At 46.3% G+C, this 26380-nt stretch overlaps 4 protein-coding genes across 12 annotated transcripts; 3 read left to right on the top strand and 1 right to left on the bottom strand.

Annotated features, from left to right (window-relative positions):
• The first annotated feature begins 2 nt into the window (after positions 1 to 2).
• Positions 3 to 9153, top strand: LOC115247855 (uncharacterized). 5 transcript variants are annotated; one of them, XM_029830492.1, is made up of 11 exons: positions 3 to 111; positions 523 to 890; positions 1205 to 2296; positions 3586 to 3652; positions 4618 to 4770; positions 5026 to 6188; positions 6594 to 6747; positions 7034 to 7253; positions 7559 to 7671; positions 7750 to 7940; positions 8045 to 9153. In XM_029830492.1, exons 3-11 carry the CDS (start codon positions 1222 to 1224, stop codon positions 8236 to 8238), a joined length of 3330 nt encoding a protein of 1109 aa, XP_029686352.1. In that variant the 5' UTR covers positions 3 to 111; positions 523 to 890; positions 1205 to 1221; the 3' UTR covers positions 8239 to 9153. The 5 variants fall into 5 exon arrangements, with proteins under 5 accessions (XP_029686352.1, XP_029686354.1, XP_029686353.1 ...); XM_029830494.1 differs by lacking the exon at positions 3 to 111 and having other exon boundaries at positions 429 to 651; XM_029830493.1 differs by lacking the exon at positions 3 to 111 and having other exon boundaries at positions 429 to 880.
• An 852-nt stretch (positions 9154 to 10005) lies between these two features.
• On the top strand, positions 10006 to 14806 carry tal1 (T-cell acute lymphocytic leukemia 1). 4 transcript variants are annotated; one of them, XM_011616398.2, is made up of 4 exons: positions 10006 to 10165; positions 11233 to 11778; positions 12013 to 12131; positions 12912 to 14806. In XM_011616398.2, the coding sequence occupies exons 1-4, from the start codon at positions 10107 to 10109 to the stop codon at positions 13433 to 13435; spliced, it is 1248 nt and encodes a 415-aa protein (XP_011614700.1). In that variant the 5' UTR covers positions 10006 to 10106; the 3' UTR covers positions 13436 to 14806. The 4 variants fall into 4 exon arrangements, with proteins under 4 accessions (XP_011614700.1, XP_003975638.2, XP_011614701.1 ...); XM_003975589.3 differs by having other exon boundaries at positions 10009 to 10165; positions 12013 to 12101; XM_011616399.2 differs by having other exon boundaries at positions 10034 to 10165; positions 10745 to 11778.
• A 1880-nt stretch (positions 14807 to 16686) lies between these two features.
• On the bottom strand, positions 16687 to 20033 carry otol1a (otolin 1a). 2 transcript variants are annotated; one of them, XM_029830501.1, is made up of 6 exons: positions 19935 to 20033; positions 18768 to 18854; positions 18224 to 18679; positions 18057 to 18146; positions 17848 to 17919; positions 16687 to 17721 (listed from the first exon to the last, which is right to left on the bottom strand). In XM_029830501.1, exons 3-6 carry the CDS (start codon positions 18669 to 18671, stop codon positions 16883 to 16885), a joined length of 1449 nt encoding a protein of 482 aa, XP_029686361.1. In that variant the 5' UTR covers positions 18672 to 18679; positions 18768 to 18854; positions 19935 to 20033; the 3' UTR covers positions 16687 to 16882. The 2 variants fall into 2 exon arrangements, with proteins under 2 accessions (XP_029686361.1, XP_003975637.1); XM_003975588.3 differs by lacking the exon at positions 19935 to 20033 and adding an exon at positions 19121 to 19424.
• Positions 20034 to 20052: 19 nt separating this feature from the next.
• On the top strand, positions 20053 to 26343 carry ppm1la (protein phosphatase, Mg2+/Mn2+ dependent, 1La). The gene is made up of 4 exons (XM_003975587.3): positions 20053 to 20919; positions 22812 to 22980; positions 24360 to 24521; positions 24665 to 26343. Exons 1-4 carry the CDS (start codon positions 20521 to 20523, stop codon positions 25018 to 25020), a joined length of 1086 nt encoding a protein of 361 aa, XP_003975636.1. The 5' UTR covers positions 20053 to 20520; the 3' UTR covers positions 25021 to 26343.
• The last annotated feature ends 37 nt before the right edge of the window (positions 26344 to 26380 follow it).

Genomic DNA, 26380 nt, shown 5'->3' with positions numbered 1-26380 from the left:
TGGGAAAAGATGGTGTATGTGTGTCCCCGAACGTGTGGCAATGGCGCCCCCTCCTGGCGAACACACCAGTTTAGCCTGAGCGGCATTTTCCAGCCTCACATCTGGAAGACAGTGAGTTAACATCTGGAAAACGGAACAGTCACACTCAGGTTTAACTGTGCGCCACATACATACACACATGGGAAAATGATTCCAAGGCAGCATCGATTTGTTTATTGATAAACAGGAATGTTTTGGGGTTTCTTTTACTGCGGATAATGCGACTTTTACAGCATCTAAAGAGAAACAATGTCAATAAATTCAGGTTTTCTAAATGAGTCACAGCCCGGGTTGATGGTTTTAGTTCTTGTTTTGTGTTCCCTTCTCTTTGAAGCGCTTAGAACTGTGCGCGGAATCGTGCCTGCGCGCTCTCCTTACGCAACAGGGAGCGTCTCCTGCATCGGGTTCTCCGGGCGAGGGCGAAACTGAGGCAGGCTTTTTTTTTTGTATTCCATTTTTGCTTAATCCCACTGGTTTCTGAAGGGATTACCGGACCATTCATGATTGAGGGGGGGCGCTGGCTCGCTGGACGCTGCCCGCGGAGGCAGTTGCGAAGGCGGCGAACGGACGCGCGGCGCACGGAGGGAGCCACGTCGGGAGGAATGGTCTTTGGTTTGTCCGCTTTTGTTTTCTTTATCTAAATCCGCAAGGCGGGAGGAGGGGAGGGGGGAGTTCTGCTGTCTTCCCACGTGAGTGTGCGGGTGATGCACGCTGCGATCACACGCACGTTTGGAGCCGAGTTTGCAAACGAACGGTAGCTCTCGGTTGCGCACTCGCACCTGACGTGGCAACTTTCCCCACGATGGTTTCTTTCTAAAGAGCCTCTTCACCACATCTCCAGGTATCTCCAGGTATTCACCACTTTCCTCGTGTTGTAATTAAAATTTCATTTTAGCCACTTCGAATTCCAAATGTGCGAACGTTTAGTTTCATTGAATATAATATTTATCGGTGTCTCTGATATTGTTTATTCGCGCAGGGGCTCAGTAGACAGCAGTTGCTTATTCTCATTTTGAAGGATTATCCTGGGCTGCAAAGTAATCAGTGGATAAGGCAACGTGACTGAATCCACATCACATATCTCCTCAGCGGGCAGATCACTTAGAAAAGTCTAGATGTAGCATAGATATCTGAGGCATATTTCTTTATTTGTTTATTTGTTTAGGTCCGCACAAGTAGCCCATGGAGGAAGAGAAGGCGTCTGATAAGCTAACGCAACCGAGCCCCCCTTCACCTGCTGGTCTTCCCATCAACTGGGGCCTCATCACTGGTCCCGTCCAGCCCGTCGTCTCCGGGACCTCGTTCGTTGCTCGGCTTCCTCAAACGTCTGCGGCGCACACGCTGCAGACCAAAGTGAGGTCCACCGCGCAGAGAAGGACGAGAGGGAGGGACAGAGACAGGGACAGGGAGAGGCCGGAGCCTGAGGCGTTACTGGGCGGTCAGAGCGCACCCGAAGGTCAGAAGGTCAGACAGTGGGCCGGAGGGAAGTGTCGGGCATCCGCGGGGGCGTCGTCCTGGAGATCGGGCGCCGCGAAGACCTCGAGCACCAGCGATGAGGAGGAGGAGGTGGAGGTGGAGGTCAAGTTGGAGATCCACAGCCCTCCGGCTGGCGTGAAAGGCGAGCAAGTGTTGCGGCTGGGAGAGGAGGCGGACGCGAGACCAAAGGAAGGCCCCACTGACGGGCTGCCAGATGACACCTGTCAAGGAAATCCTCCGTCCCCCAGCGCCTTCAGGAATAAGGTCCCACCTCCTCTTCCTGTTCTCTCCACCCCACCTGTCACCACCCCCGCCGCATCCTCAACGTCTTCCTCCGCATCAGCCAGACACTGGGCACCGCCGAAGGGCTTCTGGAAAGTGGCGCGGCCAGAAACGCTGCTCCTCAATGGGGTCGGCCCAAGCAGCTTCACCTCCAACCTTCCTCTGAGGGACTACACTCAGAGCGACGTCCCACCTGAGCCATCCAGCCGCGGTGCTGCGGCGCCCACGGCGGATGGGGCTGACGCCCCCTCTGAAGTCAAAGAACCGGAAGCTGCGGAGGGCTGCGAGCAGGAGGAGGCGGACAACAGGGGGGCGTGCAGTCCAGACAGCGGGGAGGGCGAGGCTTCCCAGAGCGCCGCGCCGTCTGCTGATGAGCGGCTGAAGGTCAAACAGAGGGCGTACGCGAAGTTAAGAGAGAGGCAACAGAAATGCAGGGAGGGGAGAGAGCAGGGGGGGAGAGAGCGCTCCAACTCCGAGGACGTGGCGCAGGAGGGCAGAGGTAAACGGCAAAAAGCGCGTTTCGGTTTTGACCCGTCACAGCTTTACATCACTTCCTGCATCCACCCTGTCACACACTCACACTCAGTCATCGTTCATACAATGACAGCTACCCGGGGAGGGGGGGCGGCGTTCCTAAAAAATCTGAGCCCCCCCTCTCTCCTCGCGTTTGAGGTTTATTTTTAGCACTTTGAATAATTGATGATGTCACAGAAATCCTTTGTGCAACATAGGTGACATCGAGCTGCATCACTCAGGAAACCAGTATGAACCTCTCTGATCCACCTGACACACAGGTCCGTCCACACAGCTTTGTGCCATTAGGAGAGAGTCCTGGTGCGGTGGGGGGGGAATCAGGTCATCTGCTCAGAAAGGGCTCTCAGACACGCTCTTATCATGTAAACATTTCACGACTTCTGGCATTTGCAACCGCTCAAAATGACGCCATAACATCTTTGCGTGCTGCCTTATAGATCGCCTGTACGCAACCTGGCGGACGCCCAGCGCAGAACAGATGTCAGATGTGCAGATGTGCACACAAACGCTGCTATTATTAGAAGTCGGGAGCGGTGGGGGGAAGTGTCCCTGCGTTTGTATCGCGCGCTAAAGCGCGTTTTTGCACGTATGTACGGCGTCAGATTATCTATGTAATCACGAGTTTGTACGTGGCCGCGTGCATATGTCAGCACAGGTGAACCTGCAATGTTCAGGTGATCTGGGAATCTGCAGCTGTCGCCCAGCAGGTGTTGCGTAACCTTTGTTTTTGGGACTGATTTTGGGGGATCACTTGAGCTCGATCACTGCGTCCAACATATGGAGGCTTATGAAATCGCCTGTAATTAATTGTAATTAATGACCTCATTTTAATGGTTGTTTTGCGTGGTGGCAAAGTGGTTTGATGTCTGTAGTGTTTTTCTTATAGCAACATCAAACAGGAAGGTGCTAACTGGCATTGTGATTAGTCATATTTATGCACACATGGCAGATGTGTTATGTAAATATCAATGCAGTCTGAACTGGAGCATCAGTGAGCCGGCGTATCTCATTCAAGTCACGTAAAGATGATCTTGTATTGTCCAATGTGGGAAAATAATGTCTCTGTGTGGTCAGAACCTGGAAACGTGCAGCCAAAATGTCCAGATGGTGAAAAGAGAACAACAAAATCCTAGAAAGGACGAGATGTGCGTGCCTGCTGAAGGAAGATTTAGGAGAAGACCTCTTCGTATTTTACTGTGCCGCTATCTGAATATCAGATTGACTGAAATTTGCAAATTTTCTGCCAAATTGCAGGTGTCCAGGAGCTCTCGAGCAGCGCAGACTCGACCATTCTTGCTCAGGACCTTGAACCCTACTTGAGGTCAGAGACAAATTGCCTCTTTATGATGTAGCATTGAGGAAAGTCTTTGAGTTGCAGAAGGTATGAGAGAACTGAAGTCTTCAGGAGTAACTAGACACTTTACCAGAAAGATATGCTGCTCTAAAATGTACTATCTATCAAATAATAGACTTAATTTTGGATTTAAAATGTACTGTATGTCCTATATACCGTTGGGCAATTTACAATCTTCCGATGTTCTGATGCTTTGTGAGTTCTCCTCCATAATTAACAGGCTAAACTGAATTACCAGAACAACAAGGCTGTTTACAATCCAACAAACGTGAACTCTAGTCTCTTCCAAAATCTGAACCTTTGTAAGGTATTGACCAGACACATTTAAATGCTGACTAAAAGTACTTTATGGTTATCATTTTTATTTGAATAATCATTTTTAATTGTGGTGTGAAACTGCTGCTGATGAGGTTTCGATCTCTTTCTGTGTGTGTGTCTGGATCCAACACCAATCTATTGAAACAAAGTGTGTGTTTCGACACCCAGGAGAGAATGAATCACACTCTGTCCATTACAAGGATAATCCACATGGCTGGTGTATCATGCTATCTTTATCACTGGGCCAGAGGATAAAGACAAGTACCGTCGATGAAGCACTATACAGAGCAGCTTAGCTGCTGGGGCGTGACGATAGATGAATGGATGATGGCTCTCCCTGCTGCTCACGGCCTGTGCCACACCCCAGTCTGCCTAGCTGATATTACATAAGGTGGCTCAGGAAGATGCGGTTTGATTTAACATGTTCGGTCACTTTTTGTAGTGTGGTGCTGCTGGAGGCGTCACAGGACAGTTCAGAGCTCTGAACATTGATTGGTGCATTTCCCTGGATAGATGTGGCCTTGTTTCATTACCTTGCCCATGATCCACGCTGTGTTCGCCACTGATCTCCATGTTTTTGTTGTTTTGTGGGGTTTTTTTCTGTTCTGCATCAGGTCACTCCTGGTAATTAGCGACGATCTCCCGCTGAGCCCGAGGCACGAGCAAGCCAAGCTTCTCCTGGAGCGGGCGCGTCTCAAGGCCCGCTCGAATCACATCAAGGGCGAACGGCCCGGCAGACGAGCCCACTCAGATCAGAGGCCCACCGTGTAAGCTACTGTTGACTGTGGCGCCTTTGGCATCTTAACGAGTTATATATTAGAGCTTCAACAGATCAGATTTTGCCTCAGAGTTATGGGGGATGAGTGGGTAAGCTCTCACGTAGCTGCAGATTGACAAAATATTTTGTTGTTGATTGATGGTGATGTGCTAGGTGTTGCATTTTAAGCAGGCAGGATATTGCCTCCTCTCTCAAACATCCTTGCAAATGTCATTAAGATGTGCTCCTGTTTTAATCCTTGCAGCAGAAAACAACAGGTGGAGTCTCTTCACGCAGCACCGGTCCAGAAAGCGATTCAAACCGAAGATCCACCGGCACCAAATGCAGCAGGCCCTCTCCTTGTCCCCAACCAGACAGACACATCGCCCGTAGAACAAGGCAGACGCTACGGTTGCTCGCCCACACGCGTACGGTTTGAAGATGAATCGGAAAAAGAAGCCGAGTCCCGGTATTTGGACCGCGTGAGACAACGCGGCAGGCCGGAGAACGCCAAGTCCAAGAGCAAAGAGAGCAACATGGATTCTAGTACCAGCGGTTCAGAGAGGGGTAGAAGCCACAGAAGTGTTTCAATGCCACCCCCCCAGAAGCCAGAGGATGTTGGCGTCAGCGAGGTCACAACCGTGGTGAAAGAGATAATAGTCCTGGTAAAGAAATGTGAGGCGTGTGGCTCTGTAGTCCGCGAGCTTCAGCCGCTTCCGTCGCCATCAGATCTACAGAACACGGAGCAGCAGAACGTCGGAAACGCAGAGGACCCGCGGGGAAAGGCAGTACCTCACTGGGTGCCGCCAAACAAACCAGAGACGAGCACCCGTCCCAAAGCCCCTCTCACCGTCACCTTTGCCGGCGCGTATGTGCTCGGGGAAAATAAAGAGGGCGGCACAGGGTGGAAGTCGTCAGGTTTTGGGAAACTTCGGAGAAGAAGCAGGAAAGGGGAAAATCGCTTAGAGTCCGGACACGGGCCTTATGGCCCGTCATGGGCTCAGCGGCGTAACTCCAATCCCAGGAACAGGGCCAACTTGAGCAGAGCCGTTTCCTTTGCTCCAGGAAGCCCCATAACTCTGGAGCCTCCGCTGCTGGAGGCATCTGGAGGAGCGAGGGACTCGACCGCCCCGCCGCTGCCTATAAAGTCAGCCTTGAAGTCAAGTTCAAGGAACCGCTCTGCTGCCAGCCAGTCCACAGTTCAGTTCCAGGTCGCTTCAAGTCAGGGAGAAGGGGTATCCCAGCATTCCATCCTTATTGACTCTCCAGAGGCCAGAAGAGAGTCTCCAGCTGGATTAACCCCAGGGGCCACTCCAACCAGCAACCCAGTCCCCTGTATCAGACCCTCCACCTTGAGGTACTCCCCAGCCCGTCTCACTGCAGATGCGCCAACCGCTGAACCCTGGGATGCAACTCCAGATGGAACAGGTGAGAGGTTACCATGGATAATGCATAAATCCATTTACTCTTCGGTGAGAAGGATATTTTTGACCACCGCGTGTCCGTAAAATGACTCAACTATGCCGCCTGGCTCATGGTTTGTCCCTTATTTTTTCAATCCACCAATCGCACTCTGCTTCCTGCATTAAAGAATCGTGGAATAGTCCCAAATATTAGTGTAGGAACTAATCCCGCCAAGCGTGAAGACACATCCTAGGGAAGAACTGAAACTCCAACTGCATTGGAGACCCCCACATGCAGAATGAGGCAAAGCATTCTATAGATTCATCTGCATTTTGTTGTCTACTTAAAATGCTTACAAAGATTTCAAATAGACAGCAAGCAATGAACTTAACAGTGATCGATCTGGTGTTGTGTCTCTTTGTTGGTCAGCAGGACTGACCGGAGAACTCGGCGCCGGTCCTGACTGCCGTCCTGCACTGCGTGGCTTGGCTCTGTCTCGGGCTGAGGACCTCAGAGCCGAGCTGCTGAGGGCAGAACATCTGAAAGCCGAGGCTTTGTGGGAGGAGAACTCTGATGGATCCAGGCAAGCCAAAACGAACATTCTCAATTCAGCTCAATAGGTTTATCCCACACTAACGTTTCTGAGAGTGCTAGAGTGGTACTTGAGGGTGGATGTTAATGTGAACGCCAAGACAACACTGCCCTCTTCTGGTCATAGAAAGCATTACTCAATAAACCACTAACACAGTGAATAATAACCACACCAACAAATCTGCATCTCAGCTTCATTGACAAGGTGTTTTGGTTTATTTTTAAATTTTGTTTTATTCCTGTCCATGAAAAATAACCTTCTGATGTTCTATTTACAGAAAGCTTGATGGACGACCAAAGCTCTTCCTGCGGCGCTTCTTTTCCTCCATTGGCCTTAACAGCGTCGGTAGACTGGTGAAAGGGGGCCGCTCCAGCAGCATGGAGCAGCTCAGCATACCCGCTGCAACCCGGGCCAGCTCTGCCTCCCCAAGCCCGACCCGAAGGCCGCAGCCCGCGAGCAGAATACAGAGGACCCCCTCGCTGCAGACCCTGCACACGGTGAACAAAGCGCTTCGAAGCAAATCACATGAAATACTTCTCCTCCTCTCTCATTTCACCTCCAGATGCACATTTTACCCGAAGATGTGATTATAGCTACTCCTTTTTTTCCATTAATATTCCATCATGTATGCCCTGCTATAATGCTGGGTCTATTTCTCCCTCCATTTTCTGTCTGCACATCCCATTTTTTGTGTTTTTATTCCTTTTTTTATTATTATTCAATTACTTTTAGAAGATGTTCCTGCTCAGTTTAGTCAATATTGGAAAATGGGATTTTCACCGTGTCTTTAATTTACCACTAGGTGCTGCCACTGGCCCAACTGCGCAAGGCCTCCTCTGTGCAGAGCTTAGAGAGAAGAACAGAGCGCACCACCATACTGGGGGAGGTGCAAATACCTTATGGCTTGGCTCCCAGGTATAGATCAAAGACAGGTAAAGTTGAAAAGATATTTCCAATCATCTCTTTCTGGTGAGTAAATTTCTGCTTTTGCAGCCCTGATAGTCCCCAGCTGGAACTTCAACAGGCCTTGAGTGCAGAAGATGTACTCGCCTCCAGATTGGTGCGTCCAGTGGGTCGAGTCACCCAGGTTTTTGCGGATGGAAGCCTCCTATTGGAGCTGATTAGGCCCCCAAATGGTCCCTTTGGTTTTGTCATCTCTAGAGGCAAAGGTCGACCGGACACAGGTGACTTTTAGAAAGCCTTCTCCTGACTATTATTACAATTTTCTTATCCTACGCATAGACACAATGTAGAAATTCTATGTATTCTATCTTTTTTTCTGTTTCAGGTGTGTACATAGAGAAGGTGGCTGACAGCAGTGGCGAGGGCCCGTACACGGGCCTGCTTGGCATCGGCGATGAAATTCTGCAGGTGAATGGGGAGCCAGTGGCCGGCCTCAGTCTGGACCAAGTGACACGGCTCATGACCCGGGAGAGCACCGCTTCTCTCCGCGTCATGCCAGCCCGACGCTCGCAGCGCTGAAAGGGAAGGCAGCGCGGCACACTGCAGTTGTCGGATTTGAATTCACCATTGCATACACCGATGGACTGTAGAAGAGATTTCAGATTCAGGGAATTTTCTCATACAGGATTACTGAATAATTTTTTTAATAGTGTAAATGCAATAGGACCCTGCAACGAATGCAATTACATGCATTCATCATGGTATCATGCATGCTTTTTTACGGCAACCTTTGGCTCTATTTAATTTATAAAGAGGCTGATTTAACTATTTATTTTGTGAAAGATGCAATAATAGAAAAAAAGCTTAATTCTTTAATCAAGCCATGTGTGATTACATAGATATTTTGTGATTGAGCGTATTTTTATATTGTTCTGACTAGATGTGGTTTCTTATATAGTTTTCTGCCAGGTGATTGATTTAAATGGATGTGGCCACATTTTCCTGGTACCTGATAAAATCCCATGTGATACAGGAATCATAATGAAAGAATATTTGTCATTAAGTGTTCAGCTTTAGTATATTTCATGTTTTTCTTTTCACTCAGGTAGTTGTTGCTCCTTGCGCCATTTTACACATTGTAATGCTGTAATCCAGGTATACAGGTTCTTTATAAATAGAATTCTAAATTAAAAAAATCTATTTTGCCACAACGCTAATGTGTATTTATTAATTAGTTACAGCGTTTGAAATGATACTTTTAAAAACACATTGTACAATATCTCCGTACATTTCTTAAAACGACGCGTTCGTTCCCACCAATTAAAAAAAAAAGACTTTAAAGGGATTAAGCAGGATATGCTGAGCTCAAGACAGGATGTAGGATGAGGATCATGACTTCAACAGGTCGTGACTATGTTGAGCACACACACCACGATCTATCTATCTATCTATCTATCTATCTATCTATCTATCTATCTATCTATCTATCTATCTATCTATCTATCTATCTATCTATCTATCTATCTATCTATCTATCTATCAGTAAATTGCGGTCATGATTGGAGTTAAACCGGAATATTTCAGTAAAAAAAAAAATGTGTAAATCATATCTTAGGTACTTGCCACCATTTTGGCAGTCGTGTTCTGATAGAGGCTCGTTCATTTTATCTGATGCGACCAGCAGCCGATACCCCGCTTATCTTCAACGAGCATGACTCCACGCAGGGACCCCAAGGGAAGGGCCGCCCGATACCCCCCCCCCCCCCCCCCCCCCACCACCACCACCACCTCTACCCGCGGGAGACAAGCGGCGCATCATCCGTTTGTTTCCATCCGCCGTCCCTCAATCAATAAGCGCTTACGTGTCAGTTAATGAAGGCGCGGTTTCGGTGCGCATTCACGCCCGAAGGCGCAGAAATGGATCCCTGCAAGATAAAAACAAATAACACAGCCCTTTACAGAAAAGGATAGCGTCGTGCGCTATTATGGCTCGGAAATAAAACCCCTTTTCTTAATATAAATAGGTCAAAAGCTTAACCCGAGCTTTTGTTTCGTCCATCAAAAAAGAAGACCTCAAATATAGCTCAGGCTACAGTAGTACCTTGCGTCGTTACAGGCCGTTGAGTCTCCACTGTTTGCTTTTTTTAAATGCTTTGCCCTCCACAAGCCTATATAGCCCACGACAGCCAAATAATAATGAATCATTTCATAAATAATGGGTTTAGGGGCTTATCGGGAATGAAGAGGCCGCTGCCGTGCTCTTATCTCACTCGGCCACATTGCGGCCTGTGTTCCGCTCCCCATACTGAGGGAGCGCGCTGGATGCAGCGTGGAATAACACACACACACACACACACACACACACACACACACACACACACACACACACACACACACTGCTCCACAACTGACAGAAAAAAAAAAAGAAAAAAAATCCTCAGACATGGATGACCCACTCACAAAATGGCTCCACTTACAGAGTAACATCAACAACACGGCTGGGACGGTAAGCGCAGAAAAAAATGCATCTCTTCTATCAAAACGACCTTTTCACCGTTTCTAAACGCGCTAATTCGAATCCGGCGTCTAAAATTTAACGGAGCAACGCGCGATGCATTTAGCCTGTTTCTGATATTGCGCGATCGGTGAAGGCTGAGCGAGCTGTGACAACGGATGCGGGGCCTATTTTAGAATTCCCAGGAATTAAAGTGTGTTTTTTAGATATATATTGTCGGTCTGTTGATCGTAATAATATTTTTCTGGCATTGTATTTTATAAATATTCCGTCGGTGCCCCAAAAAAACGCGTAATGTGTCAGACCTTTGGGGATAAAACATTTCCGTGGTATATGTGATTCAACTAAAGACAAAATAAATTGAAATCTAAAAATCCGCGATACTAGCGCTAAAATAACCGACAACGATGAAGGTTTCCGGGACCCAAAAAGCATAAAAAGGAAGATCTTTCGACGACAAATGGCTGTGTTGGTGTCGTTATAGGCTGCCTATATGCGTCGCGGAATTTCACTATGGATCATTCTTATACTGGAAATTGGAATTTGCAATGCGCCGATATTGTTTTACAGGCGTTTCTCAACGATGTTAACGGTCCGAACTGCGCTGAAGGCCGAGCGGGTGCAGATAAGGGATGATAAAGACGCATGCAGAAACAAGATACACCTGACGGCCAGTGCTGAAAATATGTCCCCATATATAAATCGTATTAAGTGTTCAAGGAGATTTCAAATAAACGAATAACGAACGCTCTAAATACGCACTAACCTTCTGCATTTGAAAATTGGCAAGAATTCAAAACGCAATATTGATTTTTTTTACCCTATTTTTAAAAATACCAAATTCGTGTTTGCATTTCTTTACATATAATCTTTTTATTTATTTATTTATGTTTGCTTGTGCGCGAGAAAACAGGCTACGCGGTCCGCTCGCTCTAATTATTTTAATACTGATTAATTAATACGCGTAGTGCAATATTATGAGCTACTGCATTTATGAAGATGCATCGACACGTTGCTATGATGGATTAGGCTAATTAATCGTGGGAATTATTATTTAGGACGCGTTGGACTCCAGAGAGTGACAGTATAAAAATGATGGAAAAACGGCAGCCGGAGCTTTGTCCTGGAAGCCCTGACGCAGAGTCCGGTCCTGGAAAGCGAGAGGACGCTGCCATCATCTCCAGACAGAACGGATGCAAGGAGGATGAGGAGTCAAAGAGGGAGGAGGGAGACAAGGAGGGGGGAGGGCGCTTCAAGGGGGATGAAGAGACGGATGACGTTCCTCTGCAGAACTCGAGCAATGGGACCAGCATCAGCATCATCATCAACGGCGTTACCAAGGAAACTGCCTCTCACAACGCCCTTGACCTGAAAAGGGAAGTGCCGGTGATCGAGCTCTCCAGGAGAGACGCTATAAAAGCAGTGGAGCAGAGGACTGAGAGCCATTTGGTGCCGATTACGGAACTTCGCAGACCCCCACAGCTGCCGCTCCCACCGCAACAACGAGACGACGCTCGAATGGTCCAGCTGAGTCCAAACGCGTTCCCTGTCCCGGCCCGGGCGATGCTCTACAACTTGGCGCAGCCTCTCGCCGCTATCAACAGGTAAAAGGGCTAGGGGGGTTCTTACGTGATTAAAGCACTTTTTATATGATCTATATAATGCTTAGTGTACAGTTGAAAATATGATGACCGTTAATCTGCTCTATAGGCCAGATTATCATAAAAAAAATTACAGCATTATATTTTGTCTGTGTGTGTGTGTGTGTCCATAATGGGAGAATTATGGGTTATAGTTTCATCCACTCCGTGCGCATTGTCTGTTTTCTCTGTCAAAAGTCTCGGAGGGGAGTCGGAGCAGTACAGCATGTACCCCAGCAACAGGGTAAAACGCCGCCCGGCGCCTTATGAGGTTGAACTCGACGAGGGTAGGCGCATTTTAGATCTTTATAAGTATGGTAAGATGCACTTCTGCTGTGTTGTCCTTCTGCCAATATAGTCCTCTGAGCATCCACTCCTCATCTCCATTGTCATTCATCCACTGACACGGACCTTCTCTGTAGCTAACCTAAGAGTTGCAGAACATGCTATGACCAAAAAAATCTTAAGTGTTTAACCCAGCCTAATTAACGGCATAAATAAATGCTGCGATCTGATCGTCATATACCTTCTTGCCATCCAATGAAGCTCATTCCTGGTGGATTCAGGCTCGATTTCATTTGCAGCATCCCTTCCGCTGCTGCCCACTCACTGCCATATACATGGGTGGAGGATGGGGCTGCTGCTGCCTTCATGCCAAGGTTTTTACTGCAGAGTGGGCTGAAGGATTAAGATAGACTGGGTGTGTTCCAAGGGCGACAATAGCTTGGAAGACACCATTGTTAGGGTGGAGGATGTGACTACCTGCATTGGGGCATTTTATCATACCTAAATAATTTTTAAAAGTATGTAAAATGCAAAGTACCCTTGTCCTGTCAAGGGGTTTGCCAAAATTGTGTTTCTTGACTCACATTTGCATAAGAATTGGAATGCAGCATGTTGCAGAGATTTTTTTCCATCCCTTCAGTGCCTACTAAAGGAGTCTAGGGTTAAACACCTCTTTTTTCCTGCTACTACTTTCATTTTTTTCTTGTGCATTTTATGCTTTACATTATTAAAACTACTTCAGCTCTGCATCTTATGTGTGCCGCTACCTTCTCTCCTCACTCACTCCACATCACCTGTTTGTGTTTCTGTAGCCGGCCAGCCAAAGATTGTACGTCGCATCTTCACCAACAGTCGGGAACGTTGGCGGCAGCAGAACGTGAACGGGGCCTTCGCGGAGCTCCGTAAGCTCATCCCGACTCACCCTCCAGACAAGAAGTTGAGCAAGAACGAAATTCTGCGGCTCGCTATGAAATACATCAGCTTCCTGTCCAACCTGCTGGAGGACCAAGATGGAGGGAGGAACGTTAGCAGCACCACTGATGGGGAGACCGGGCTGATGGTTGGGGCGCATGAGGTGGGCCCTCAGGGCGGTCCACATCAGGACAGAGTGGTGGGTTTGGCCAGGGACGATATCATGGAGACCATGTCGCCTGGCTCCAGCTGTGGGAGCCTGCCTGACGGTGACGCAGATGGCAGCCCTGAGAGCTTTATGGAGGACCAGGACTCGCCTCCAGCTCCGAGGACTCTAACAGCTTCACGCGGGCCCCCGCTTCATCTGACTACCAGGGATCTGAGACGCAACGGACGGCCTTTAGATGGTTCCAGTCGCCGATAATGCTGATGCCAAATGATCACAGGTGCAAAAACCTTGAGACTGAAAGAGAAATCCGTGGAGGACGAAGAGAAGCAGTCAGTGTCGGGAAGCGTTTCAAGCTCTGTAGAGTTTGAGTCAGCGGTATCCTGAAATGGATCACGCGTACGTTCCTGTCTCCGCACCACACCCGGGGCTTCACTAGATTGTTGATCGGTTGAGTTGAATCCAACAAAAGACTTGTAAATTCTGCATGTCTGATGTCTCCGACTTGCCTGCAGATCCTGAAGCCCAAAGAAATTCAAAAAAACGAGACACACAAAAAGAAATCACGAACAGAACGTGGGTGAGGTCAAATTAAAAACAAAAGATCACACAAGAGACAAAGATCATGGATGGTTTAACCATTACTTCATTACTCAGCCGGCAGAATAGATCCAACACTCCTAAAATAGTTACAAAATAGCATTGAATAAAGCTTCCATATTTATGCCCAGAAGTGTTAAAACAATAACACAATAACAGCCTTTACTGGAGGCTGTAAATGAACCAACTGGACCAGTCTACACAGATGCACAGGTATTGTAAATAGCAGTATACTTTCACCGAGCAGCATAACAACAGAGATTTCCAGTTCAAGTCGCGTAGTTTAAGACATACTGTAGCGTGTTTGTCAGTGGGTTTACGAGCAAAATAAGTCTTCTTCGAGACAAGTAACAGCGCGGTGGGGGAGATGAAATGAACGCGGTGCCATTTTTACTTATGTTACACATTGATAATGAGAAAATGATACCGGATGTGAGGAAGGACACTGCTGGGGAAGAGTATATATATATATATATATATATATTTGAAAAGCTGCGGAGGTACAAGAAATGCTTTTTTTTTTCTTTTTTAAAGTGTACAAAACACGAGTCATATAATAATAAGAGTGACTCTTATGGTCTTTTTCATATGAATGTTTGAGTGTTTGTTTTTGGTTTTTTTTTAACTGTAACGCAGTTGTAGTTTAGTGAGGTACATAAACAGACCCTTTTATTACCGCATTTAGCAGACACGGACGCACACACACACACACACACACACACACATATACATACACATGCACGCACACTCAGTGTTAATAACATAAAAACAAGAAGAAGAAAAAACACCAGCAGTTTTCCAAGACATGAAGTGTTGCTGTTGCTCACTGTTGTTGGTTATTCTGCTTTTTTAGCAGAACATGTCCTATATTGGTACCTTTGGTAACTATGGTATTTTATGAACTGCGGTAAAGGGACATTGTACGTTTGGTAATATTGTTGTATGATAGTTGTACCTATAAATATATCCAATGTTAAATTGATGAATTTTATACAAAAAAACCCCAAATAAAACTTGTCTTGAAGTCTTTCTCTATCAATCAATGTAGAACTTTAGTCCAGCTCAAGTTCCCCCCAGTTAATTATTCTGCACAAGAAATATGACAATCATGCCCTGCTTCACTTTTACCACTTACGCACAAACTGCACAACAATCCCACTCTTTCCCACCTCATGATAGGCTTTAAACCACAACCTGTAAATGTTCCCCCAAGAACACTGGAATCCTCACTTCCTCTCTACAAGTGACAACTTCCTGTGGAGTTTTACATGCCTCAGTGACCTCCAGGATATCCTGCCATTGTGAAAGTGCTTCTGACAGAATTTGCTGCGTTAGTCTGCGCATATAATGCACAGCCATATTGGTTGAAAGTCTGAATTACTCCCATGCAATCAGAAGTTTGTCACCCTGTAAAGGTTTGTTAAGTTTGCAGCATACTTTTCTGGAAGCGTTTCCATAACTGGCAAACCGGTACATCTATCGGGAGCTCTTATAGGTTGTTTTTTTTAAGGAAAAAGAGAGGTTAAAAAAAAGATTATAATTACTTCCAGAGAGCCTCAGAGACATCCAGGTGTTTGGAGACCTCTTGTGAGCTCTGCTGTCGCTGTGCAGGCACTGACTCCAGGGGATCTCTGCCCAACGTTTACCTTCTCCAAAAACACACATCCTCAAAAAAAAAAAATAGAGGGATACAGGGAGTGTTTATGAGCAATTGAAAGGAAGTCAATAAGAGCAGTTTTTGTGTGTGTGCGTGCATGTGGGAGCGTGTGCGTGCATGTTTATCAGCTCAGTGCAGATGGGTGGCAGAGTGGCTCTTGCAGCCAAATGATTCACTATGCTAATGAGTTGTTATCTGCGGTGCTGCAGGAACAATATACTGTCTTTCTCACAGTGGGAATCCAGCCTGGCGGGAGCAGATTACACTGCACACACCGCCAAGGTAGTTATTTATATTTTCATACAGAGTAGTGGGAAATACAAAAATGCACACACACGCATCAGTGGGCCTATAAACAAACAGGCAGAATTACATCTAACACACACAGCCTCACACTTACACACCAGCGTCCACAGTAGCACACATTAAAGGAGAATTTATAGTGGATATTTGCCCTTCATTAGATGAAGCTGTCATAGGCTATCCCTTTGAACTGGATTTGTGTGAGTTTTCTTTAATGTCCTGCATAAAATGTACATGTACCCTGCTAAAGTTGAATTTCTTATCACACCGGGTGTTTGTTCCGGGTCTTTTTTTAGATGACCTTTCCTGAAAAAATAATATTCCAATTCCCATGCAAGAAGTCTTCCCCCTCTGCATTTTTAAAAAAATGCAACATTCACAAATTCTGTACATTTCTAACTATTTGTAGATGTTTTGTTATTAATATATGCAACAGGCTTAAATTCAGAATCTAAAGAAATGTCAACCCTTAAAATGTAAATTTGAAAGACACCTGCATGCCAATAACAATTGTTTAGTACATGCATGGGGAATTTCTGTAATTAATAGTGTAAAACCTTTAAGTTCCCCCTTAATGGAGGTAAAATAAAGCATATTTACTCAAGAATATAGATATAGTAGAAATCACATATGTGGTGTTGACGAATGGGGAGAAGATTTGGATCCACACTGCTATAACATAAAACGACATAATAATCTAATAAAAATGCTATCATTAACTATGACACAAATAATGATATACAATTATTTTTTTGATAAAGGGCCTATCTTTTATACTGTATTTTCTAATCTAAGTCTCTAAGTCTCTAAGCCGCAGCTATCTTACCCCCTCTAGTGGGAAATTGGTGTAATTGAATATTTGATATTTTCTGATAGTACTCATTAATGGGTTGAAAATTGGTCTTGGTCCTAAGGAAATAAATTAATGAGTCATCTAATTCAAGCAGGGTTTCTTTTAATGCATTTTACAAATTGTTGAACGCAGCACGATAACTGAAGAGAAGAGAGCCCCAAATGTCTTAAAATACAGTAAAGCTGGCAAAGCATTCTGTCTGATTAGCGTGACAGCAGAAGCAAAAGAGCACTATTAATTCATTTAACTTCAAAAGTGGGACAAGCTGCAGCTGTGGTCTTTTCATGCAAGGTCACAGATTTACAATGTCTGGATAAAGTAGGAATCCAGAGAAAGTGCTGTCATCCTCGCTGCTGGAGTAAACCCCATTCCAGTCTCTCAGCGTCTCCAGCCACACCCGGTCGCCTTCATTCAGATGCAGCAGCGCGAGATTGGATGCCTGATCAATGTCCTGGCCGTACAAAGAATCCCTGGTCCGTAGCTTCCTTACGCCATTAACCACTAAGGCGGCACGCACAGGCCGGCTGCGCACGGTGATGTGGTAACTGAATAAGTACACTCCTGGGTAGGTGACATTGAACTTGTTTAGTGCCGGGTCCCAGTGGCCTTCCCCATTGTAAAACACCTTATCAAACTTCACAGGCAGATTGGGGGGAGGGAAGGATCTGCTTGGAAATAAGCCCACACTGAAGGCTGAGCGAACCGGCTCCAGGCTCTCACCTGGGGAGCCTTTAAGCCCACGAGGCCCACGTACACCTTTAGGTCCCCGCTCCCCTCTCATTCCTGCCATGCCCCTGGCTCCTGGAGGTCCCGGTGGCCCTCTAGCACCACTGTCCCCCTTTGCTCCCGGAGGCCCAGGCTCCCCTCTGGCTCCCTTTTCACCATCAATTCCCCTCAGACCTGGGGGACCCATCTCGCCCTTAAAACCAGGCTTATCCTTCTCACCTGATACACATTCGCAAGAAAGTCCTTGTTCTCCTTTTTGACCCTTTGGTCCTGATAACCCCGGGGAGCCATCTTGCCCAGGGAAGCCGCCAGTCCCATTTAAACCTGGCCGTCCTCTTTCTCCTGGGTCCCCCTTTGGACCACTGAAGCCACGTTCACCTTTCTCTCCCTTGGGCCCTTGGTCACCTATAATATATATGCAGATTGTTTTCACATTAATTAATAATTTATGTTAAATACGTACTTAATTTAATCAAATCAATGTGTGAAATCAGACAATCTTAGATATTCTATATATTCTATAGCTCATGCCTGTTTCTCCTTGTTTTCCTGGGATCCCCGGGGCACCAGGATCACCCCCCAGTCCTCGTCCACCTCTTTCACCTATGGCAGTTTTGACAAAAGTTGCGTAGGAAATGACATCCAAGTACAAAAAAACAGTGTCTTGGAATAAAGGAGAGAAGGTCAAAGCAAGGGGAACAGAGAGACACCCCAACCTCTGCTCTTAAGCGCTGTTGTACCTTTGTCACCGTTGAGCCCATTGGCTCCAGGTAGCCCTGCTGGTCCAGGGGGTCCTCTGGGCCCAGTTTCTCCCTTCTGTCCTGGCAACCCTGTTAAAAGAAAACAATACTTTGGAGAGTTTTGACACAAAAATGTAATTTTTCCTGAGAACATTAATCCATCTTACCCAGAGGGCCCCTTTCTCCAGGTGACCCTGGGGGCCCTCTTTCCCCCATTGGTCCCATGATTCCCTTTACCAGTGGGCAACATTCACAGACGTTAAAGAAACATTCGTTGTAGTCAACGGTGTAATTCTCAAGGTTGTTTCCTGGGGGTGCGATGGCGTCCACGTGGAAATCGGTGGGATAAGTGTCGACGGCGTAAGTTGTACTGTCTGTGGGGGCGAGGGAGTGCGCGTCTAACATGACCTCTGTCGTCTCATCCGTGTGCATGCTGGAAAAGGACGTCGTGGCGGTGGCCTGTACGAATCCTCCGCCGCCCGCCCCGCCGCTGCCACCACCCCGTGGGGGCTTTTTGGCGCTCTGAGGTTTGGGCCAGCGCGTAGCTCTGCCGGTGGCGGTCAGAACGGCCATCGACGCGACAAGGGTCAGGAGGACTAGATGCACGGAGGACATACTGGAGGCTTCCACACAATTCAGAAGGAAAGACAGAAGAAGTGACAGATATGATGGCAACACAGTAGATAAAACTGAGCTACACCTGCGTATTACCTGCTGGTATAGACGGCGTTCGCTCGTTATTCCATCCCCTTCAGCCAGTGATCGAGGCGCCCTTCTTCTTTTTATTCTCTTGGCTGCCTGATGTCGCCATGAAACAACAAAAGACAGAAAACACCAGGGTTATTAAGAGGCAGGTGGGCTGGGGAGAACAGATTACATGACTCCTGAGGGATATGAAATAAAGCAGGTAATAAACAAGGAAACACTTTATGCTTTGTGACATAGGATATGAATCCAGGACCCAGGAGTATGCACATGGCTGCAGCTTTGTTCCCACACGCACTTTGTATGCATAAAGATGTCTGCCGAGCATGTGCATGCATACATTATAAACAAAAGCTTACGGTTTGTCGACGGTGAATGACAACTTAGTTGGGAGCTGCCAGGTACAAAACCTTTGGATAACCACTCTGTCTGGCACGGCCACAAAGCTGGAAATGGATCGCCGTGAAAACCGACGGGACAGGGATGGATGTCCAGAAACAGATAGGGTGGCAACTTTGATCCAAACTTTCCTTGACCTAACTAGGCAAAAGACACCGTGGCTCCATGGAACATAGTGTTGCATATGCATGTCAAAATATGCAAAGGGGGGAATTAAAATTCATTTAGAATAATTAAATACCACATATAAGCTGAACAACTTTAAAACGGTGCGTCATAAACGTAGAAGACAAATGGGGGGGGGGGGGGGGGGGGGGGGGCGTGTGAAAAACGGTGAAAGGAATTAAACTCTTCAGAGTTGTGCATATATTAGGATCTTTATGAACTGAGCACAAATTAACCCGCAAGAACGTGATACTCCATTAAGCCACTAGATGGCAGAAAGTGATTCGACGATATAATAATGGGCGCGCGTGCGTGTGAGCGTGCGCGAGATATATTTCTGCTTCAACGATATTTTGCAATCCTTTGCGATGATTTCACTCTCACTCTGATATGATGCGGAGAGATAGAAAGAGAAAGCGAGAGCATATTTGGCTGACTTTAATAATACGGTATACTATGTCGCTCCATGACGTCATCATTAGAATTAGCAGTAACCGTCAGAGACCAACCCTTTGCAACTGCGCACTGCTCGAGCATGTAAAGTGCCCAGATTACAGCACCTTAGTTCCGCTAGGTACTTTCAAAATAAGATTCTCATTAGTAAAATACCGCTTCGAGACATCGGCGGCACCTGGCCGGTTTCGCTTTATTGCGAAACTCGTGGACCACTTCCGGTGATCCTCTTACGGTACTTGATTACGCTAAAACACGAGACAATCTGGGCGAGAAATGCAGCGATGATGCGGAGACAGAAAGACTCGTCCCTGAGTGGAGAAACGCGGGAATAAAGGAGACGTCTCGTAGTTACGTCGTCGCTTTCTTCCAATGTCTCTCTCCGGTGCTGGTCTATCCCAGAAAGTTCGTCACCCAGCAATGGGATGTAGGAGGTCGCTTCAACTCAGACAGTCCGCTTGCAGCTGTTCCGAGAGCCGAAGATAGGACAAAAACATCCAGCCGTGTCGATGAAGGTGGCCTGCCCGCTTTTGTTCTGCGCCTCTCGGTCCGGTGTCCGGCAGCCAGCCGCCCATCGTGCGTAAATCCAGCTTGACTCGAAGGCGGGCCTGCGAAATACACCTGGAAATGCTGCCTGGTTCCTCCGTCGCGGCAGGGAATCGATTTCTGTAGAGTTCCGTGTTGCGGATGGAGTGAATTGTGCAGAAGAGGGGAGAGACCGACTGCAGTTTGTTTGCGTGTGATGATAGGAGACACAATGACGCTTCTGTCTCTTCTGGGTCGGATCATGCGTTATTTTCTCCTCAGGCCTGAGACGCTGTTCCTGCTGTGCATCAGCCTGGCGCTGTGGAGCTATTTCTTCCACACCGACGAGGTGAAGACCATCGTCAAATCCAGCCGGGATGCCGTGAAGATGGTGAAGGGGAAGGTGGCGGAGATGATGCAAAATGACCGTCTGGGAGGCCTGAACGTCTTGGATGCAGAGTTCTCGAAGACGTGGGAGTTCAAGAACAACAACGTCGCCGTGTACTCCATACAGGGGAGGCGAGATCACATGGAGGACCGCTTCGAGGTGCTCACAGACATCATCAACAAGAGCCATCCGTCTATATTCGGGATATTTGACGGTCACGGTGGAGAGGTAGGCAGAGATGGTGGGTGGGGGGACACTACTGAGAACCTCCTCAGCATCCGTTTATGCTCATGTGAGGAGGTCGCTTTTTGCACCAAGGGTTACATCGTAATAAAACTTGTTAGGCAGCACCCATGCCCCCCCCCCCCCCCCCCCACCCTCATCATTTTATCCTTTTGGGTCAACACCTCTACTGTTGTCACTCAGACACTTGACTTGGGGGTGTTGGGAGGTCTTAAGCAAAGGGTGTGTGTGACTTGGTCCACATCATTCCAATCCATTGTGTTGGTTTTGCCATGGCTGCAACCAGACCACATGTTCTGGGCTCCCATCTGGCTCCCCCATCTGTCACCACCCTCCTCCAGTGTGTGTGTGTGTGTGAGAGTGTGTGTGAGAGAGCCCCTGCCCAGTGTGCATTGATTACTGACTTTTTTGAAAACAGATATTAGCAGAAGGCATGTTGAGAGCCTTTCCAGTTAGCTGAGGAAAACCTGCAACTTTTAAGCTCTTGTGGTCTATGATGAAGTAACATCACATCTTTCTCTATCTTTGTATAACATTTGCACAGGTAAAATGTGTTTGTGAGCTGCCTCTAATTTAGGTTACTGGGCAATCGCTGACAAACAAGAAAACCTTTTTCTCCTCCTCAACAAATATTTAGCTGTTCCTGTTGTCATGGCAATTCTTTTTGCTCACTCCTCCCCTTGCTGTTGTGGTGCCTTTAGAAATGTGTGTTCATTTTCTGTTTGATTCAGTCATTCCTTTCTCTTTTTTTTTTGCCCCTAAACCAGTCAAAAAATGTAGCCACTTTAGCTATCAACCACCAAAAGTCAGTAGTCAATACTATGTTGAAAACAGATTAAGGAAGTTGTTACATAAAGAAATCAGTCAGTATAGAAACTAATGCATGCATTTATACCCTGATGGTGCATCTGAGTGCAGTTTCCTGGGTTATCTAGGCAGGATCCCCCCCACACACACACACACAAACACACAGAGTCAAATTAAAGGACTTCAGCCAAACCAAATATGTGCAGATAGGGAAGGCAGTCTCTGGCAGTGCAGTGTTTCTGGTCCTGAAAATATGCAGGGAATTTCTCAAACTCCATCTCCCCCTTTCCTCCATAAAGTCACCATGCACCATTTCTTGATTTACTGTGGGTTTTCACTGGCCTCCATGCTCCTCTACTGTATAAATTTGAATTTATGGCAGGTTCAGCATTTTTTATTCATCCATAAAAACCTCAAGCAGTGAAATATTGGAGTCATTTAGATGCACTGGCATTTTCAGCTGATTAGAATTGGAATTACATTTCTCCCGATCATCTGTCTCTCTCTTGCTCTCTCTACCTCTCTCCCTTGCTCTATTTCCCTCTCTAACCCCCCCCCCCCCTCTTTCCACTTACATAAATGAATGAGTACACTTGTCAAGCAGCAAAGGAAGTAGGAAGAAGGAAGGGAGTGGCTGCACCAGTGGATGCAGAAAACAATACAGCTAGCTTTACTGGGGTTTTTAGCTAAGCTAGCAGTTACTAATCACATGCATGAAATGAAGAACAGAAAGCTTTTGGAATAGATCTCCTTTGTACTACACATTTGTACTGCAGTCTTGCTGCATCTAACTGGATTTATTACTCCAAGTGCTACAAACTCTCTTGATGATATGAAACATAATTGAATAAATTTCTATGGTTACAAGGGTGCAAACACAGATTGTATTTGACAGCATTAACATAATGGGCATTTTGGCAGCGAAATTAAGGTTTTTAATTTAGTAAATTATTGGAAGTGCTGCAGTCAGTTGAGGTTTTGAATGTTTTGTATGAATTTGAAACTAGATTATCTCCAGGCGCGCTACCTTTGACTGCCTAAACATTTCTGGCTCTCTGGGAATCCTCTAGGCTGCAGCAGATTACGTGAAGGCCCACCTGCCGGAGACCCTGAAGCAGCAGCTGCAGGCCTTGGAAAAACGAGAGGGCGGCGCGTCTCACGCCAGCATTCTGGAGCAGCGCATTCTCAGTGTGGATCGGGAAATGCTGGAAAAGCTCTCCGCCAACCATGACGAAGCAGGTTAGCTCTTCAACTTTATTGCGGGTAGAAGTTCAGTAGAAACTTCTTTTTAGCTTGTATGGTTTATTTTGCTTCTGATGTTGAAAAAGGGCTTAAAAAGGACACTTAAAGCCTACTTGATATTGTTAAATGTTGCGTTCAAGGGCACCTACCCGAGCTGTGGAGCTGTATGAAATCGTCTCATCACACTCCCAATGTTGGGTTCAAAATGTTCTTTCTACATATACTCGCATGCAGAAACTGCCTGTCTGAAACTTAGACCTACTTTAACTGCCTGCGTAAGAGAGCTATCGTTGTGATTGATATTAAGACAGATGTGCCCGCTGTTGGAATGTTCCGTTCCAATTTCTAGACCAGGCATGGGCAAACTAAGGCCCGGGGGCCACACGCGGCCCGTTAAACGTTTTAATCCGGCCCGCCAAACTTGAAAAATTAAATGAATAAACCTTGTTAATGTTATATTTTCACTGCAATTCTGGTGTTTTCCCACTAGAAAAAAGACAGTCAGGAGGAGAGTGATGGTGATATCCTGAAGGATAACAGAACTTTCAGTGCTTTAAAATAGAAATGGTTATTAATTTTTTTTTAAAAGGCACATTTTATTCATTTGATTTTAAGTGTTTTAAGACTCATTCCAAAGTCAGATATTTTGTTGTAATGCTTCTCTTCATTTTCATTTGAAATTAAAGCACATGTTTTCTCCATATCCCAAGATGTGTATTTTTTCTCCAATGAGGTGAGGTTACCAAAGCACTCCATCCATCCATCTGCTCCTGGTCCGGCCCCTTTGTCAAATGTTAGAACCCATTGTGGCCCACGAATCAAAATGTTTGCCCACCCCTGTTCTAGACATATAGTTCTGCTTTTGTCTGCGAACACTCCACCCGAATCTGATATCAACATGTTTGCCTGTTAGTATGAATAAACCCTGTTGAAGGACAGCACCTCTGTAGATCACACTGCAGACCTGTGGTTACCCTTGCAGCAAGTAAAACAAGAGTCTCCGTCTCATTCCCCTGAAGGCAACAACACGGGGCGAAAACTAATCCTTTTCTCCCTAACACCCATGTGAGGTTGCTCTGCTGGAACATTAGGCTGCTGCACATGGCTGCCTCACTGAGGCTGATCTAATCTATAATTAATGAATGGAGACCAGACTCGGCAGTTTTCTTGCCTGTTCTATATGTTTTGGCCTGTTCTCTTTGATTTATGTAGTGTGTCAATCAGCATAAACTATGGCAAACTATGCTTACTTTTTCTGCACAATACCTGCACACAGTCCAAAAGATGTCATTTATTTTCTCACTGGGTTACGTTGAAGGTGTTCTTATGCGCCTCTGTTATCCTCCTCATTCGTAGCTTTCCCTCTCCCTTGGCAGGAACAACGTGTCTGGTGGCGCTGCTGTCAGACAGGGAACTGACGGTGGCGAATGTGGGAGATTCTCGCGGGGTGCTGTGTGACAAGGATGGGAATGCGGTCGCACTGTCACATGACCACAAGCCCTATCAGCTCAAAGAGCGAAAGCGGATCAAGAGGGCAGGTAGGCGAGGATTTTGACTGCACTTGTGCTTGGATAGCATCTGTTGGTGTATTCTGGAGGAGCAGTTTGTTCAATAAAGTGCTGTTAAAATGATTAAAATGTAATAGTTCATCAGGTTTTATCATTTATATCTTTGAATCCAGGGGGCTTCATCAGTTTTAACGGATCCTGGAGGGTCCAGGGAATCCTGGCTATGTCCCGTTCTCTGGGTGATTACCCACTGAAGAACCTCAATGTCGTGATCCCTGACCCGGACATCATGACCTTTGACCTGGACAAACTGCAGCCAGAGTTCATGATCCTGGCATCCGACGGGCTGTGGGATGCGTTTAGCAACGAGGAGGCCGTCCGCTTCGTCCGCGAGCGTCTGGACGAGCCTCACTTCGGCGCCAAAAGCATCGTTCTGCAGTCTTTCTACCGTGGCTGTCCCGACAACATCACAGTCATGATAGTGAAGTTTAAAAGTGGCTCAGGAGGGGGGAGCAAGGCCGGGGAGTAGGCCAGCATGAGACTTCGATTTTAGTCACACTTTTACTGCAGAAAAACAAGAATAAGTTTCCTTTTGAGGGTTTCTAATTAAGTTAAGGGCATTTAAACACAGCATAAATGTCATAAACATCTGCCATCTTAGTGAATACAGACAGCAGAGATGCAAACATGCTAAACTAGAGGTTTCTCTTAACCAGCGCACAATATACTGTGACTGATCGACTGTTTGCTGCACGTGCAGGTGAGCGGCACAGCTCGGCTGGAGGCTGCAGTCAGTGCCTACTAAACAGTTACTGTACAGCCACATGAATCCGATGAAAATGTAACTGATAAGTCGAGCATGTTGTATTAACCGACTGATTCAATGGAGAAACCTTTACAGATATGGTAAAAGCAAACCTTTGGTTCATCCAAAAGCGAAGTTCTGGGTCACCGACTTAATAGATTTGATTGATAGAAGTTGGAAGGAAAACAAATATGGCAAAAACAAAAGTCCATTTGGGAAAGCTAATGAGTAAATGTCAAAAGAGGGCAATTTTAAATATTTAGGCAGCCTGTGGGTCTTAAAACAAACCTTGAGAGTCACCAGAAAACTGTAAATTCGGCAGAAAACAAGAATATGAAAGGCATGCATGAGTTTTGGCAACATAACAGCTGTTTTTATTGTGTTTGCCCAAAGTGGATGTGATTATCCCACCGTTCAAAACATTTCTATCAAATCTGCTGTCCAAACTGAGAGTTTCAGACTGACACACGGTCTAGGACATGCAGTGCAATGCACATTTTAAAAGATTCGTCATCGTTTTTTATAAACATTTCATCGGACCTTTGAGCCTATATAAAACAGTTATTATGCAGCCTAATTTGCTCGACCTTTGACCTTTTGCACTGCGGTTTTCTTTCCTCGCACCCATGCAGCACGCACATGAAACTTGGGGTGCAACCCTGACGTGCACTACCAGATGACACATGAGTTGTACATCCTGTAAACTAGTAGCTCTAGGCGCCATGATTGTGAAGCAACACTGGCGTCACTGACAACTGTGAAGGGCGGTCACAGTGAAACATACTTGAGACTCATATGTTCAACATTTGTTACTGTTGTTTCATGACCTTATCGCCATTTATCGATGCCTTTGTTTTAATTCATCTGTTTTCCTCGATGCCTTATTTATTGTTGGTGTCTGGCACATTTTTGCCAGCATTTAAATTCCTTTTTCTTGTTCCTCAGAACTTGATTTCAGAAAACCGTCCATGCACAGATGAACATTGTATGATAAAAATCTGTATGTACAGTAAAAATATCAGTATTAAACTCGTACTCTCCTTAAAATGGTCCTCTCTGTGCTTTATTTGAATTGCACTTTATT

The sequence above is a fragment of the Takifugu rubripes genome, chromosome 22 (genome assembly GCF_901000725.2).
Source record: "Takifugu rubripes chromosome 22, fTakRub1.2, whole genome shotgun sequence".
NCBI classification, from domain to species: domain Eukaryota; kingdom Metazoa; phylum Chordata; class Actinopteri; order Tetraodontiformes; family Tetraodontidae; genus Takifugu; species Takifugu rubripes.
The sequence above is the reverse complement of the archived record's forward strand: the minus strand, read 5'-3'. Positions and strand labels throughout refer to the sequence as shown.